The sequence below is a fragment of the Phocoena sinus genome, chromosome 12 (assembly GCF_008692025.1).
Source record: "Phocoena sinus isolate mPhoSin1 chromosome 12, mPhoSin1.pri, whole genome shotgun sequence".
NCBI classification, from domain to species: domain Eukaryota; kingdom Metazoa; phylum Chordata; class Mammalia; order Artiodactyla; family Phocoenidae; genus Phocoena; species Phocoena sinus.
The window spans coordinates 33,236,640-33,251,487 of NC_045774.1; the positions used below are offsets into that span (position 1 = coordinate 33,236,640).

The 14,848-nt window shown below is 33.6% G+C and overlaps 1 protein-coding gene across 1 annotated transcript in view; it reads right to left on the reverse strand.

The window, feature by feature from the left end:
* LAMA2 (laminin subunit alpha 2) overlaps window positions 1–14,848 on the reverse strand; it is a 613,890-nt gene that overhangs the window by 316,105 nt on the left and 282,937 nt on the right. Inside the window, 2 exon segments of the mRNA XM_032650802.1 lie at window positions 4,278–4,438; window positions 11,269–11,368. Of these exon segments, the coding sequence (XP_032506693.1) occupies window positions 4,278–4,438; window positions 11,269–11,368 (261 nt within the window).

Sequence of the window (14,848 nt, forward strand, 5' to 3'; positions counted from 1 at the left end):
CTTTTAAAAAATACCTGTACTTGAGACATTTATTTCTAAGCACCACATAGTTTTGTTACTATTCTAAATATTTTTATTACATTTCCTAATTGGTTATCACTAGTGTATAGAAATGCTACTGCTTTTTATAAACTGATTCTTGTATTCTGCAATCCAGTGAAACTCTTCTGGGTTCAAAATTCTTTGACTAAAGTACATATATTCTGAGAAGTTTTTTCAGTGAAGTTGGACTATTAGTGGGAAACACAATAATCTGATATTTGTCTCTAGTTTTAATATTTTTCTCTTTGTCTTGACTAGTGGGCAGGGTTTCTACTATAAGACCTGCTGGTGGTCTTTTTTTTTTTTTTTTATCTTCTTCAAAGGATGTATAATTTTAATTCTAAATAATTCTTTACTCCTTCATTATTACTTGAATATTGTTTCTCCCCAATTTCATCTAATCTCTTCTTTGGCCAGTCCTGCTAAATTTTATGTTTTTTTTTAATCATTCTATCAGCCATGCCACTCAGCATCTCACACTTTTATTTCTTTATCTCCCTATGACAATTTACAAGTAATTTCCTCCATTCTGTATTTCTGATTCTCTATCCAGCAGTTTCTAATCTCTTGTTCAACCCATTTACTGAATTTTAAATTTCAATGACTACATATATTTTTATTTCTAGAAGTAAACTACAGTAACGTTTTTCCACACCTGCGTATTCTTTTAATATAGTGCCCTATTTTGTGTTGTTTTTTCCTATTTTTTCTTTCTTTGTTCTTTTATTTTCTAGTCATATTTTTATGACTGTACATTTCTACATATTTTATTCTATTATTTATATTATAAAATTATGATTACATATTTTGTTTATATAATTTTTTTAGACTACCCTATTTTTTTTAGTTTTTAGTGTACAAATATTCTGAATTTTATGGCTTCTGATTCCCTTTTGTAGTTATTTTCCTTTTGTGCAGTATACTGCTTTCCAGTGAGCTCACTGTCAGTTAAGGCTATACTTTCTTTCTTGTGGAAATACCATTTGCTTGACTTGTTGAAGAATTCTAGCACAGAAAGGGAGAATAAAACTGACCCCATTCCCATGTGGCACACAGGTTTGAGGGTTTGACAATGCACTATTTTTACCCACCTAGAGCCCCAAAGGAAAGAGAATGTTTTCTAGTTGCCACTCCTAGCTTGCAGGTGCAATTTTCTCGTGCCTGTTTCTTTCACTGCCAGGGGACATTTCTAGAGTCTAAGCTTAAGTGAATTCAGTTCCAGTTTCCCTCAGTGAGCCCAAATCCTAGTGTCAAGTCTCAGAAAAGCCATTAAAACTCTAAACTTTAACCCCCATCTTAGGACTATGACCAGTCTCCCACCCCCCACCCCACCCCCCAATGACCTTAATTGCAGTTTTGCTTGAGTTTATGCTTAACTCAGACTTCCTTCTTTGGTTTAACATCTAGGAAATTCCCTTTCTTTCCTGAATCTACGTGATTGCAAATTTATTTGCTCTGTTTTATCCAGAATACTTGTATTTGAAACGGCAGAAATCGGAAAAGCGGTGTCAACTTTTCTCAGTACTGCATTTTAATAGAATGTTAGTCATTTAAAATTTATAACAGAAATAAATTTAGGCCCAAGACTTTATGACAAAGTACTTTCTTAAAATGTTTACAAACTTCAGTAAATATTCTTTTCTAAAAAAATTATGGAAAACTGTTACATATTATAGTGAAAAAGAATAAATGTGCAAATGTTTACTGGTTAATAGACATTTTGGAGATGAACGTTTCTATAGATATCACTTTACCTGAATTTAAGTCTCTAGTATCTTAGCTTCTCAATAATGTTTTACCTGTTAAATAGCATTTGATATATGTTGTTTTGAATAATCAACTGACAATCCTATGTCAAATCATGTTTTTGTTAAACATGCATATAATTCATGACTTTTAAAATTATGTAGATATCTACTGAGACTTGCTTTCTGCAAGTTTTTATCCCAAAAAACATTTAGTTTATAAGAACTTATAGTAATCTATTTAAAATATCACATAGTTGAAGGGTAACTCTTTTCATGATGCTCGTTACTTAATTTTTCATTCTCTTTTATGATTTCTTAATTGCTTATTGTTGTGTTTTAATTGTCTATGCAGAGCTTCAAGTGACTTTGTAGAAGGCATTTTTCTTATTAGGATTATAATCACTCTTAGTGCAATATTGAGGCAGGCAGAGAGCAGGTGGTGGCTCGAGGAACTATCCCTCGGATCTCTGCTAATGGCGACAACTCTCCTGTTCTAGCCTTTCTCTATATATTTTTCAAGGAAAATGAATGGGGTCTGCCTCCTTTATGTGTTTCTCTTTCCTCGCAAAAATACTGGGCATCTCCCTTCTTTATATAGTATGTGTGTAACAATATTCCCTTTCTCTTTTTTTCTTATAATTTTTTTTTAATTCATTTTTGGCTGCTTTGGGTCTTCATTGCTGCGCGCAGGCTTTCTCTAGCTGCAGCGAGCAGGGGTTACTCTTCGTTGCAGTGTGCAGGCTTCTCATTGTGGTGGCTTCTCTTGTTGCGGAGCATGGGCTCTAGGCACGTGGGCTTCATTAGTTGTGGCACGTGGGCTCAGTAATTGTGGCTAGTGGGTTCTAGAGTGCAGGCTCAGTAGTTGTGGTGCACAGGCTTAGTTGCACCACGGCATGTGGGATCTTCCCGGACCAGGGCTCGAACACATGTCCCCTGCATTGGCAGGCAGATTCTTAACCACTGCACCACCAGGGAAGCCCCCTTTCTTTTTTGTCCAGTTTGATTTCCTATATTCTAGAGACTTAGGAGGCTTCTCTTCCATTTTAAGCACAGCTGTGTCTGTACTTTATTTGAGCAAGTGGTAAAGGTTAGAGATTTCTGTGGAGTTTTGGAAAAGGAATAAATCACACACAGGAAATATATTTGGTAAATATTAGAGAAGATGCATTAAGAGCCTCTAGGATTGCCCCAAAAGACATACAGGATGAAGACAGGTGGTGTCCTTTAAAAAGTGATCACCCACAGACCACTCCAGTCTTGATCTACAAGTGTAAGTCTCCATTTCTGATAATATTAGAATAAAAGGTACTAAATCTAGTTAATTTACTATATATCAGTACATGGCAACTCTTTACCATGGACTGTACACTTTCTGCCTGTTTATATGGACAGAAGTTTTATTGTTTCAGTGGTCCAAGATAGGTACCTAAATTATCCTTGATAAAACATATACCTATTATATAACTATTATAGTATTTAGCTTCCTATTTCAGACATTCCTGTCCCAATAAATGAACACTCAACATCAATACTAATATTTACTTCTTATTTTATGGTCTAACGTTTGTATACATATGCACACTCATATAACAACTATCAGCATATAATTTATAGCTGCCTCGAGAAGACTAATGAATTAATAAAGGAAATATTCTTAATAAGATTCCACCTATGTTTGAGAACAAAGAAAAAAAGAAGTAACATTTATTTTTACCTCAGTATGGAATGCTAACTTTTTCAATGGAGTGGTTATTTTCTCAGCTAATATAGCTAACACTGTCTGATCTGAACGTTTTGGAACTGATTACTATAGCTAAAGGAAATCAGTTTTATCTGTTTAGACTTGGGCTTGCCTCTATGTTTCCCCTATGGGTATAAGCTGCAGGTGTAATATATCCCTTGGTGTTAACACGATTATCTGAGTGTATACAACAAATAAAGTTGCAATTTCTGAAAGTACTCTTGGGAGGAAATATTGAGCATTTAATCAATTCCTCTAGGGTTTCTCACATTATTTGGTAATTAAACAGAGGATTTTGAACATGGTATTTTCAGACCTATCTGGGTTCAAATTCAGAAGACTATTTAAAAATCTAGAATAAAACCCTTGACAGAATTATTTTCAGAATTAGATACAAAGCTGAAGTAGTTTTGAGTGTACAGTAGATTTAAAGGATTGCTAGTTTTACTGTTGTGTATTTTAAAATTAACAGACTAGATAGGTAGTGGGGGAAACCTGTTTTTGTTATAAAATAACACATTCTCAAGGTGACTTATCTTCTGTATTTGTAGGTTTTTAGACAAATGGCATGTGTCTTTCTGCAGTGAACCTGGTTCTAAAGACACTTAACAGGAATGCCACCAATAGAATAGAGAATGGAGATTTACAGACGTTCCAATTGCTTAATGCCTGCAGATATATGAGAGAAACCAAGAAAAATGACCTTTGCTCTAAACAATGAGACATTACTAGAATAAACAACATACCTTGCAGTTACAGGGTCCAAAACAAGGGTCCTCATTTGTGCTCCCTGCACCACTGCAATTACAGGGTTTGCAGTCTGGGTAGCCAGTGTAGCCCCTGGCACACCGATCACAGCTCACCCCTCTGAAGCCAGGTTTGCAATGACAGGACCCAGGTGCCAGACCTAATGGTAGATGAGACACATATCAATATTTTCTAACTGACTCATAACCCCCCTCAGACTATCACAAGATGGGAAAGTGCCTTGGGCAGAAAAATATACTACTTGAAAAAAAACCCTAACAACAATCATCTAAGTATAACATCACTAAGTACAACAAAGAAAAAGACTAAGGGTGTTCAACCTAAATGTCCATCGACAAATGAATGGATAAAGAAGATGTGGTACATATATAAAATGGAATATTACTCAGCCATAAAAAGAATGAAATAATGTCATTTGCAACAACATGGGTACAATTAGAGATTATCATACTAAGTGAAGTAAGTCAGAAAGAGAAAGACAAATACCATATGATATCACTTATATGTGGAATCTAAAATATGACATAAATGAACTTATCTACCAAACAGAAACAGACTCACAGACCTAGAGAACAGATTTGTGGTTGCCAAGCGACAGAGGGTTGGCGGAAGGATGGACTGGGCGTTTGGGATTAGCAGATGCAAACTATTTATATAGAGAATGGATAAACAACAAGGTCCTACTGTATAGCACAGGGAACTATATTTAATATCCTTTGATAAACCATAATATAAAGGAACATGAAAAGGAATGTATATATATACCTATAACTGAATCACTTGGCTGTGATTTACACAACATTGTAAATCAACTATACTTCAATAAAGTAAATTTTTAAAAGAGACTGAAGGTGTTCATGGGAATACATATTTGGGGGATAAAAAAGAATAGAGGAGGGAAATAATAGCCATTTAAGTTTGCTTATTTTAAATAGAGAAATGCAAGAGACAATTTTTATTCTTGTCTTTGATTAGAAAAATAGAAAAAAAACACATGAACGAATACAAGTTATTGACCTTCAAAATCTGGAAAAATATAAGAGCAAATCAGTAAAATATAGTCCACTCAAAAAACAAAAGAAGGGAGAAAAAAGCAAGGAAACGTTATGCTGAGAAAACATAAAACAATGACAGAAAGAGTGCCAAACATACATACTAACAATACATAAGTTAGTCTTACTCTTTCAATTAAAAATATGTGCATGTAATGTTCACAAGAAATAGACAAAATGACAAGAAATATTAAAAATAAAAGAAGGTAAATATACATTAGGAAAGCATATAGAACATTAAAAACAGTTGTAGTAATATTAATGATGGCCAAAGTAGAATTCAATTAAAATAAATTCAATAGAACAAGCTCTGTTTACATTACTAAAGATACAATAAAAACATAACTTAAGTTATTATATTTATGCTCCAAATAAGCACTAATTAGAAGTACAAAAAAATATAGACAATGAAAGATACTGGAAATCAAAGGAAAATTGAAAAAGTCATTGCAGATGTGGTGGAAATAGCAAGAGAAATAGAATTAGAAGTGGAGCCTGAAGATGGAACTGGATTGCCACAACCTCACGTTATACTTTAATGAATGAGGAGTTGCCTCTTCTGGATGGGCAAAGAAAGTGATTCCTTGAGATGGATTCTACTCCTGGTGAAGATGCTGTGAAGACTATTGAACTGACAACAAAGAATTTAAAATATTACATAAACTTAGTTGATAAAGCAGCCACAGGGTTTAAGAAGATTGCCTCCAAATTTGAAAGAAGTTCTACTGTGCATAAAATACTATCAAATAGCATTACATGCTACAGAGAAATCGTTCATGAAAGGAAGAATCAATCGACGTGGCAAACTTCACTGGTGTCTTATATTAAGAAATTGCCACAGCCATCCCAGCCTTCAGCAGCCACCACCCTGATCTGTCAGCCACCATTGACATCAAGGCAAGACCCTCCACCAGCAAAAAATTGCAACTCACTACAGGCTCAGATGATGGTTAGCATTTTTTAGCAAGGAAGTCTTTTTTAAATTAAGGTATTGTGTTTTTAGACATAATGCTATTACACACTTAAGAGACTACAGTATAGTGTAAACATAACTTTTATATGCACTGGGTAACCAAAAATTAGTGTGACTTGCTTTATTACAGTGGTCTGGAACTGAACTTGCAATATCTCTGAGATATTCCTGTAACGTTTAACATTAATACATTTATTTTTTTAAATCATATGTATAAGTCAAATGGAAAAGAAATCCGTTCAATAAAGGTTGCAGATGCATTCCCCCAAATTAATATTTGTTTCTGATGTTAAAATCTCCAGACCTTGATACCAAATGTAGAAATACTGCAAGTAATAAACAATGTCTATTAATGTTTGTTTCTGGAAATATTATGAAGTAAATGTCCATAAAGACTTCCTTGTTCAGAACACTTGACTATGCAGGATGAAATTAAAGATAGACAGTTAGCAGAGAGAGAGATATATATAAAATGGTTGTGCTGTTATGAAATAGAGAAACCCCTTGGAGATCAGAAACTAAAAAAATTACTTTCTAGAGTGGTAAGCCAGTCCTTAAACCAGTGTCTTTCCTGAAGTTGACTAATTCTGATTAACTAGTCTAGAGCATGGAGCATGGTTTTATGGAACAAAAGACAATTTCTAGGTACTACTCAAGTTAGGAGGACATATCAGAGAACTTTACATATAAACTCAAGACTCCTGAAAGGGTAAACTAGAAAATACACGGGTATGTGTGCGCATACACACACACAATCATGAAACACACAAGGAAACAAGGCCCTGATAAAGACTTAGCAGAAAAATCAAACTGCAGAATCAAATAGATAGCAGAGAATACTGGTAACAGATACAAATGAAAAAATAAACATAGAGCTGTCCTGTCTTCTCTGTGATTTCACTTTCTATGGTTTCAGTTAACCTATGGTCAAACATGGTCGAAAAATATTAAATGGAAAATTCCAGAAACAGACAATTCATTAGTTTAACATCAAGTGCCATTCTGAGTACAGTGATGAAATCTTGCACCATCCCACTCTATCCTGCCCAGGATGTGAATCATCCCTTTTGGCAGCATATCTCATCCCACTGGTCACTTAGTAGCCATATTGGTTTTCAGATTGACTGTCAAGGTTTTGCAGTGCTTGCGTTCAAGTAACCCTTATTTTACTTAATAATGGCCCCAAAATATGAGTAGTGATACTGGCAATTCAGATATGCCAAAGAGAAGCCATGAAATGCTTCCTTTAAGTGAAACGGTGAAATTTTTCAACTTAAGAAAGACAAACTGTATGCTGAGGTTGTTAAGGTCTACCATAAGAACAAATCTTCTATCTATGAAATTGTGAAGAAGGAAAAGGAAATTTGTGATAGTTTTGCTGTTGCACCTCAAATTGTGAAAGTTTTGACCACAGGGCATGATAAGCGTTTGGTTAAGATGAAAAAGGCATGGAATTTGTACAAAAAGATATTTTGAGAGAGAAAGACCACATTCACATAACTTTATTATAGTATATTGCTATAACTGTTTTATTTTATTATTAGTTGTTGTTACTCTTGCTGTGTCTAATTTATAAATTAAACTTTATCATAGGTATGTCTGTATAGGAAAAAAACATCGTATGTGCAGGGTTTGGTACCATCTGCAGTTTCAGGCATCCACTGCGAATCTTGAAACATACCCCCAGGGATAAGGGGGGACTGTATTTAAATGTTTAAAGAAACAAAAATAATATTAAATATAGGTGAATTAAAAGAGACTATCAGAAAAACAAAATGCAGTTAGAAACTTTTCTTATAAAATATACCAAAATAAATTCCAGATGGATTAAAGAATTAAGTATCCTAAAAAGAAATCAAGTGGTCAAGATGAAAGTGGTCAAAGGTACAAACTTCCAGTTATAAGATAAATAAGTACAAGGGATGTAATGTACAACCTGATTAATATAATGAACTCTGCTGTATGTTATACATGAAAGTTGTTAACAGAGTAGATCCTAAGAGTTCTCATCACAAGAAAAAATGTTTTCCTTTTTCTTTTATTTTGTATCTATATGAGATGATGAACGTTCACTAAACTTACTGTGGTAATCATTTCATGAAGTATGAAAGCCAAATCATTATACTGAACACCTTAAACAGTGTTGTATGTCAATTATATTTCAATAAAACTGGAAGAATAAAAGGAAATAAAAACTAAAGAAATAAATAATTTGTGTAAACTTGGAGTAGATAAGAATTTTAGGATTATAAAGGCATGTAAGAAATCCAATAGAAAAATATTGCTATGCATAATAATTTTAGTATGTCATTATTATAGCTAAAGTGGGTTTTCTAAATTTTCATAGGTTATTATATAAAAATTTTAAAATTATATACATTGAAAATTCTTATCTATAATAATGAGACACAAAGAAAATCCAGAAATTGTTCATAACAAATACGACATACTATTAGAGCTCTTACAAATCTATGGAGGGAAAAAAACCACCTTACACCAAAAAGAAAATTAAGGAAACAGAAAATTCACACACAAAATATTTGTTTTTCTCTAGCAATCAGGTTAATGCCAATGAGATAGTGAACATCATTTCTCATGATCTGGTTATTCATTCTGACTAAGAAATCCAAATCATTAGACTACATCTGAGACTGTTTCCTAAAGAGATCATCAGACTAAACAGGAAGAGAAAAATGTATCATGGTTATATGTCTAATTATTCAACTCCAGCCCATATTGAATAAAATAGATCTAATTATAATATTACAAATATTGATTATTGCTTTCAATTTAAAATTAGAAAAATTAATTATTGGCCTGGAACCAAATATCTCTACACAATTTTTGAAAAGGTGAAGATGCAATTGACAGACATTGTCAAGTAGGTTGAAGATCAGGGGAGCATGTAAGGACGGTCTTCTCAGTTTGTGTAGTATGACCTCAAGAGATAAAGTCCAACTTTAATAAATCAAAAACTAGGAATTTAAGCTTTTTATTTAACATGCTAAAAATACCACAGAAGAAAAAAATTATAAAAAGATATGAATGGTAGGAAGAAGGTGATATGAATGAAATGTTTGTGTTCCAAGATGGACAGTCAATAGGCAATATTTAATGGTGATGAAAAATACTAAGAACATTATTCAGATATTGTTTGAAAGATAAGTTCTTCCAAAAGAACTTAAGAGGAGGAAAGGATCAGTGTGATTAAATTTGGAAATGAGACTAGGGGTGCATAAGTTGAAGAGGACACTTTGCTGTTTATTTTATTACCTTCCCTACTGTTAAAATTTTATGTGACCATGTGTTGTTTTTATAATAATTGAAAAATCACTATTTTGTACAACTGTAACTTATATAATATTGTACATCAACTATACCATAATTTGGAAAAAAGAATTTAGAGCACAAAGGAAAAAAATAATTGAAAAATATTTATATCCAGAGATCTTCATTAAAGCATTGGTTAAAATATACAAAATTTAGAAACAATCTTAATATCTATTCAAAGTTGAGTACTGTATTCAGGAGCTAAAACCAGATTTCAGAGAAACGAACGGATATGGGGAAAAATTCATCATGTAAAGTTAACACACAAATGTTAATAAGAGTACTATGCTGAATTACCACTGCATTGAATACTCATTTTTCTACTTTTTTTTTTTTGGTAGTCACTTTTTTCAACAACAAAATACCTACCATTTTAAACTCGGGATAAAATTAAATTACATTGCTCAAAATAATGTGATTTAGTTGCTACCATAAAAAGATAAGGGACCATAAAATGAAAAGTGACATCAATAATTCACCATTTGAGTTTTTAAATAATAATTTTTTAATCTTTTAAGATTTAAGACTGTAAGGCTTAAACAGATAATCAAATAGTTTTGTAAAGAAAGCAGGTAAGCTAAACTGTGCCAAAGAAATATTGCCAGTCTTTTAAATAGAAGGTCTTTCGGGGAAAAAGCCTATAGCATAGCCATGATTTATTTTAGTCTTTCCACAGAAGAGAAGAATCCAGTCTTAGAAATATAAAGAAACAGTTCCAGATATATTCTATGAATTTTCTACTTTGGCAAGCAACTTTCCTGGAAGTAGTTCCTAAACATTTTACATCAAAGAGTTAATTTGGCATTTGATTACTTAATGTTTGGAGTTCATCGTGAATTTCAATCCTCAAAGAAGGTTTTGTCTTAATGTCAGCCTCTTTCCCTTCATTAACTCATTCCTACTGCCTTTTACAGTCCTTTATGTAGACTTCTCACTTTCTGTATTATTAACTACATCTCAGTCTGTGATCTCATCTATTCGCTCTTCCCATTGTAGCACACACATCCCTCAAAGAACACTGTCATTTCACCCTAGAAATCATACATGCTGCAAAGCAATATAATAAATAGCAAGACGTCAAAAAATTACATACACCACAGATTTATAATAGACTAGAAGATATATATATAGACATGTAAATATGTATATATGTGTGTGTATATATATATATACACGTATACTAATGCAAAACAAATGATTCAACTTTTCTTGCTTCTAAAGTATAATTAAACAAACATAATTATTGAGATGAATTAAAAACTGCTTCCTGTAGGGGACATTGATAGCTGTAACAATAAATTTATACTGAGCCCACGTGCTCTGGGGCCCACGTGCCGCAACTACTGAGCCTGGATGTTTCAACTACTGAAGTCCGCGCACCTAGAGCCTGTGCTCCACAACAAGAGAAGCCACCGCAATGAGAAGCCTGCGCACCGCAGCAAAGAATAGCCCCACTCTCCGCAACTAGAGAAAAAGCCCGCGCGCAGCAACAAAGACCCAACGCAGCCAAAAAAAAAAAAAAAAAGAATAAATTTATTCCATCTTCTGAAAATAATCACACTTGGCTTTAGTTGTCCTTTCATCAGAACAACGGCCTTCTACTATAGCTCTCACCTCGTTGAGCACGTTTTTCATCCTTGACACAGACTTCACTTAAGGAACCAATTGGGTCACAATGGCATGGCTGGCATGGTCTTGGATAATTTGGAGATATCTAAGAAAAATATTAAAATTCTGTTTTAAAAACAGTAAATTTTTCAATTCAGTAAGACTTTAAAGAACATTTTAATAAATAATAAATTATATTTAGAAAATGATAATATAAGAAATTTTCTTTATTATATGTTTGCATTTTCTAAAATCCATTTCATCTAAGTGGATACACAGAAATAAAGAGGATAGCATAATAAACTACTAAATATTTGTTACCTAGATTCAACAATTATCAAGATTTTGCTATATGATTCATCACATTTTATTCTTTGCTGAAGTTTTTAAAGAAAATCCCCAATAAAGAGTCTTTTAATCCCTACACATTTCAGTATGCATCTCTTTCTTTTATAATCACAGTATCATCATTACAAACAAAAAGAACAACGTTTGCTTATATAGAGAACATTAGAATATTAGAGAAATATACGTTCCATAATAAAATCTTCCTTACTGTTGTTTTATTACAACATAGTTCAAAATTAGTAATTTTTCCCCGAAGTAATTTTTCAAAAACTTTTTACATTGATCATGATATAGCTAATTAAATAGAAATGTATATTTGGTGCTTGAAAAAGATGTTAAATATTTACGTTAAAAATTTGACTTTCTCAGGAGGCAGCATAATCTGGGGGGAAACAATGTAGGCTCTGTAATTAGGAAGGCTTGAGCTCATATCCCACTGTGTCCACTTACTGGCTATGTGGCCTCCTGCAATTTACTTACTTCCTGATAATATGAGGATAATAGTAGAAACTTTAGTGATGTTATTAAATTAAAATTAAGAGGAATAACATATAAAGCATCTCATAAGATTCCTCACATACATTAAATACACAGTACAACTAGCAGTTTTTAATGTTAGAATATTTTAATTAAACACACCTAGACCGTGCTAATGTACCAAATATACAATATTTATTTTCAAGATGCAATAGGATAAGAACAAAAAAAAAAATAAAGAAATTCTTTGCCTAGGAAATACTAAAATACTCTGAATATATATAAAAAGTTGTGTATATAAGTATATATATATGTTTCTCCAATAAAATACAGTTTTATATATGTATATATCTAGGTTTAATTGATAAATGAAAACCTGTTTGCTAATATAAGTCAAAGTTTCACAAGTAGAGAAATATTTACATGTCTGATAGAATTCAATCAACTATATCCACAGAACAGTTTCAAAATCATCATTTGTTTAAGACCCATTCATTCACTTCCTATTATGAAGTAAGGACTGTGCAAAGCACAGATAAGGCCTGATTTCTGCCTTAAAGAAGCTTACAGGAATAGCAGACTTGAAAGATATTGATTAAATAGAATGTGCAAAGTGATAAAACAGACACACAAGCAGCGCGTTCTGGGGCAAAAGAAGAGAGAGTAATAACACAATGAAGTTAAGCAATGTTTCACAGAAAAAGTGACATTTAGACTGGAGCTTGAAGTATGAGTAGCAATTTGAGAGTGGAACTGGGAGGAGGGCTTTCTAACCAAGAGAAAACCAAGACATGAAGAAAAACAAAATAAAACTCTCTGCGGGCATATAGCAATACATTTCTTTAGGATAAATTCTTAGCTCTTATAAGTATGATTTATGATTCCAATGATGAGCTTGAGTAAACCAAAGCCTCTTAATTTGTTATCCTTCTTTGTGGTAATTGGGAAGATCTGCCTGAATCAGACTGCTGATCAGGAACAAGTCCTAACATAAGAGATTTTATAAATTAATCTACTTTATACTTGATTTTTAATTTTATTAAAATAATCAGATTACTAATCAATCCTCAAAGTAAGCACTGCTATATGTGTGTGTGTGTGTGTGTGTGTGTGTGTGTGTGTGTGTGTGTGTGTATTTTAACATTTAAATATATGTATTTAGGAGATAAATCTAAAATTATATTTTAAGGCAATAATTTTAAGAATATCATAGAGATACGTTATTTAGCTATAAAATTTGCAATGCACAAAACTTTTCTATCTATATCTTCATAAAAACACACTGAATTTCTACCCAAATATTAAGAACCTGAAAGATTTGAATTTTTAACACAATATAGCATACGTATTTTTATGTGTTAAAATATGAAAATCTAGGCTCAGATTCACTTAATAACTTGTAATAACTTGATGAAGCTTCCAGTTTGTGTTTTTTTTTTTTTTTTTTTTTGCGGTACGTGGGCCTCGCACTGTTGTGGCCTCTCCCATTGTAGAGCACAGGCCCCGGACGTGCAGGCTCAGCGGCCATGGCACACGGGCCCAGTCGCTCCGCGGCATGTGGGATCCTCCCGGACCGGGGCACGAACCCGTGTCCCCTGCATCGGCAGGCAGACTCCCAACCACTGCGCCACCAGGGAAGCCCGAAGCTTCCAGTTTTAATGATGGCACAGTGTCTTGTATAGGTCTAGCACATGGTCAAATGACAATTATGAATTCTGGACAAAATATAAAAATCAAACATTTGAGGACTTGGGAGAATAATCAAAAGTAGGCAGAGGGCTTCCCTGGTGGCGCAGTGGTTGAGAGTCCGCCTGCCGATGCAGGGGACGTGGGTTCGTGCCCCAGTCTGGGAGGATCCCACATGCCGCGGAGCGGCTGGGCCGCTGAGCCTGCGCATCCGGGGCCTGTACTCCGCAGTGGGAGAGGCCCCAGCAGTGAGAGGCCCGCGTACCGAAAAAAAAAAAAAAAAAAAAAAAGTAGGAAAAGCAGGCAGAAATTAGAAGGATTTGAGATTTGAAAGAAGAAAATACAGTAGACGAGATGCATGTTCATATAAGGATAACAACAAAATTTGCATATCAATACCTCTCAATTCTTAACTGATCCTTAATTGTACATTAAATCAGGGGACTCCAAGGAGCCCAGTGAATAGCAACAGCTGGAAAGCTAAATGATCTGAGTAAAATTTTCCAGTCTACACACCATAGAGTGAACAGAAACAAGACTTTATCAATCAAGTTGGAAAGGTTAAACACCTGAGCTTTTTAGTAATCTGTCCTAACAAGGTATAAAAGCAAGCCTCCTCAGTTTAATAGTGATTAGTCAGTAAGTTGATTACCTATTAAAACAAAATTCACAAATCTTTGGAAGAAGACAACAAAATCTTGTCTCTACACTGTATCATCCTCAATGTCCTGTGTAAATTATAAATTACTAGACACGAGGAGAAAAATGAAGGTGTGGTCCTTATTCAAGAAACAGCAAGTCAATAAAAACAGACCCTGAGGTGTCCCAAGTATTGAAATTAGCAGACAAGGACTTGTACAGGTCTGTATATGTGCCCAAGAATATAAAGGAAATAATGTTCATAAGGAGTAAACACATGGAGTATTTCAGCAGAGAAATGGAAGTTACAAAAAACACAATAAGTCTATAAAGCTGAAAATAAAATATCTCAATGAAAAAATTAACTGGATATGATTAGCAGCAGGTAAGTGATGGCAGGGAGAAAGGTAGTATACCTAATTACGGATAAATAGAA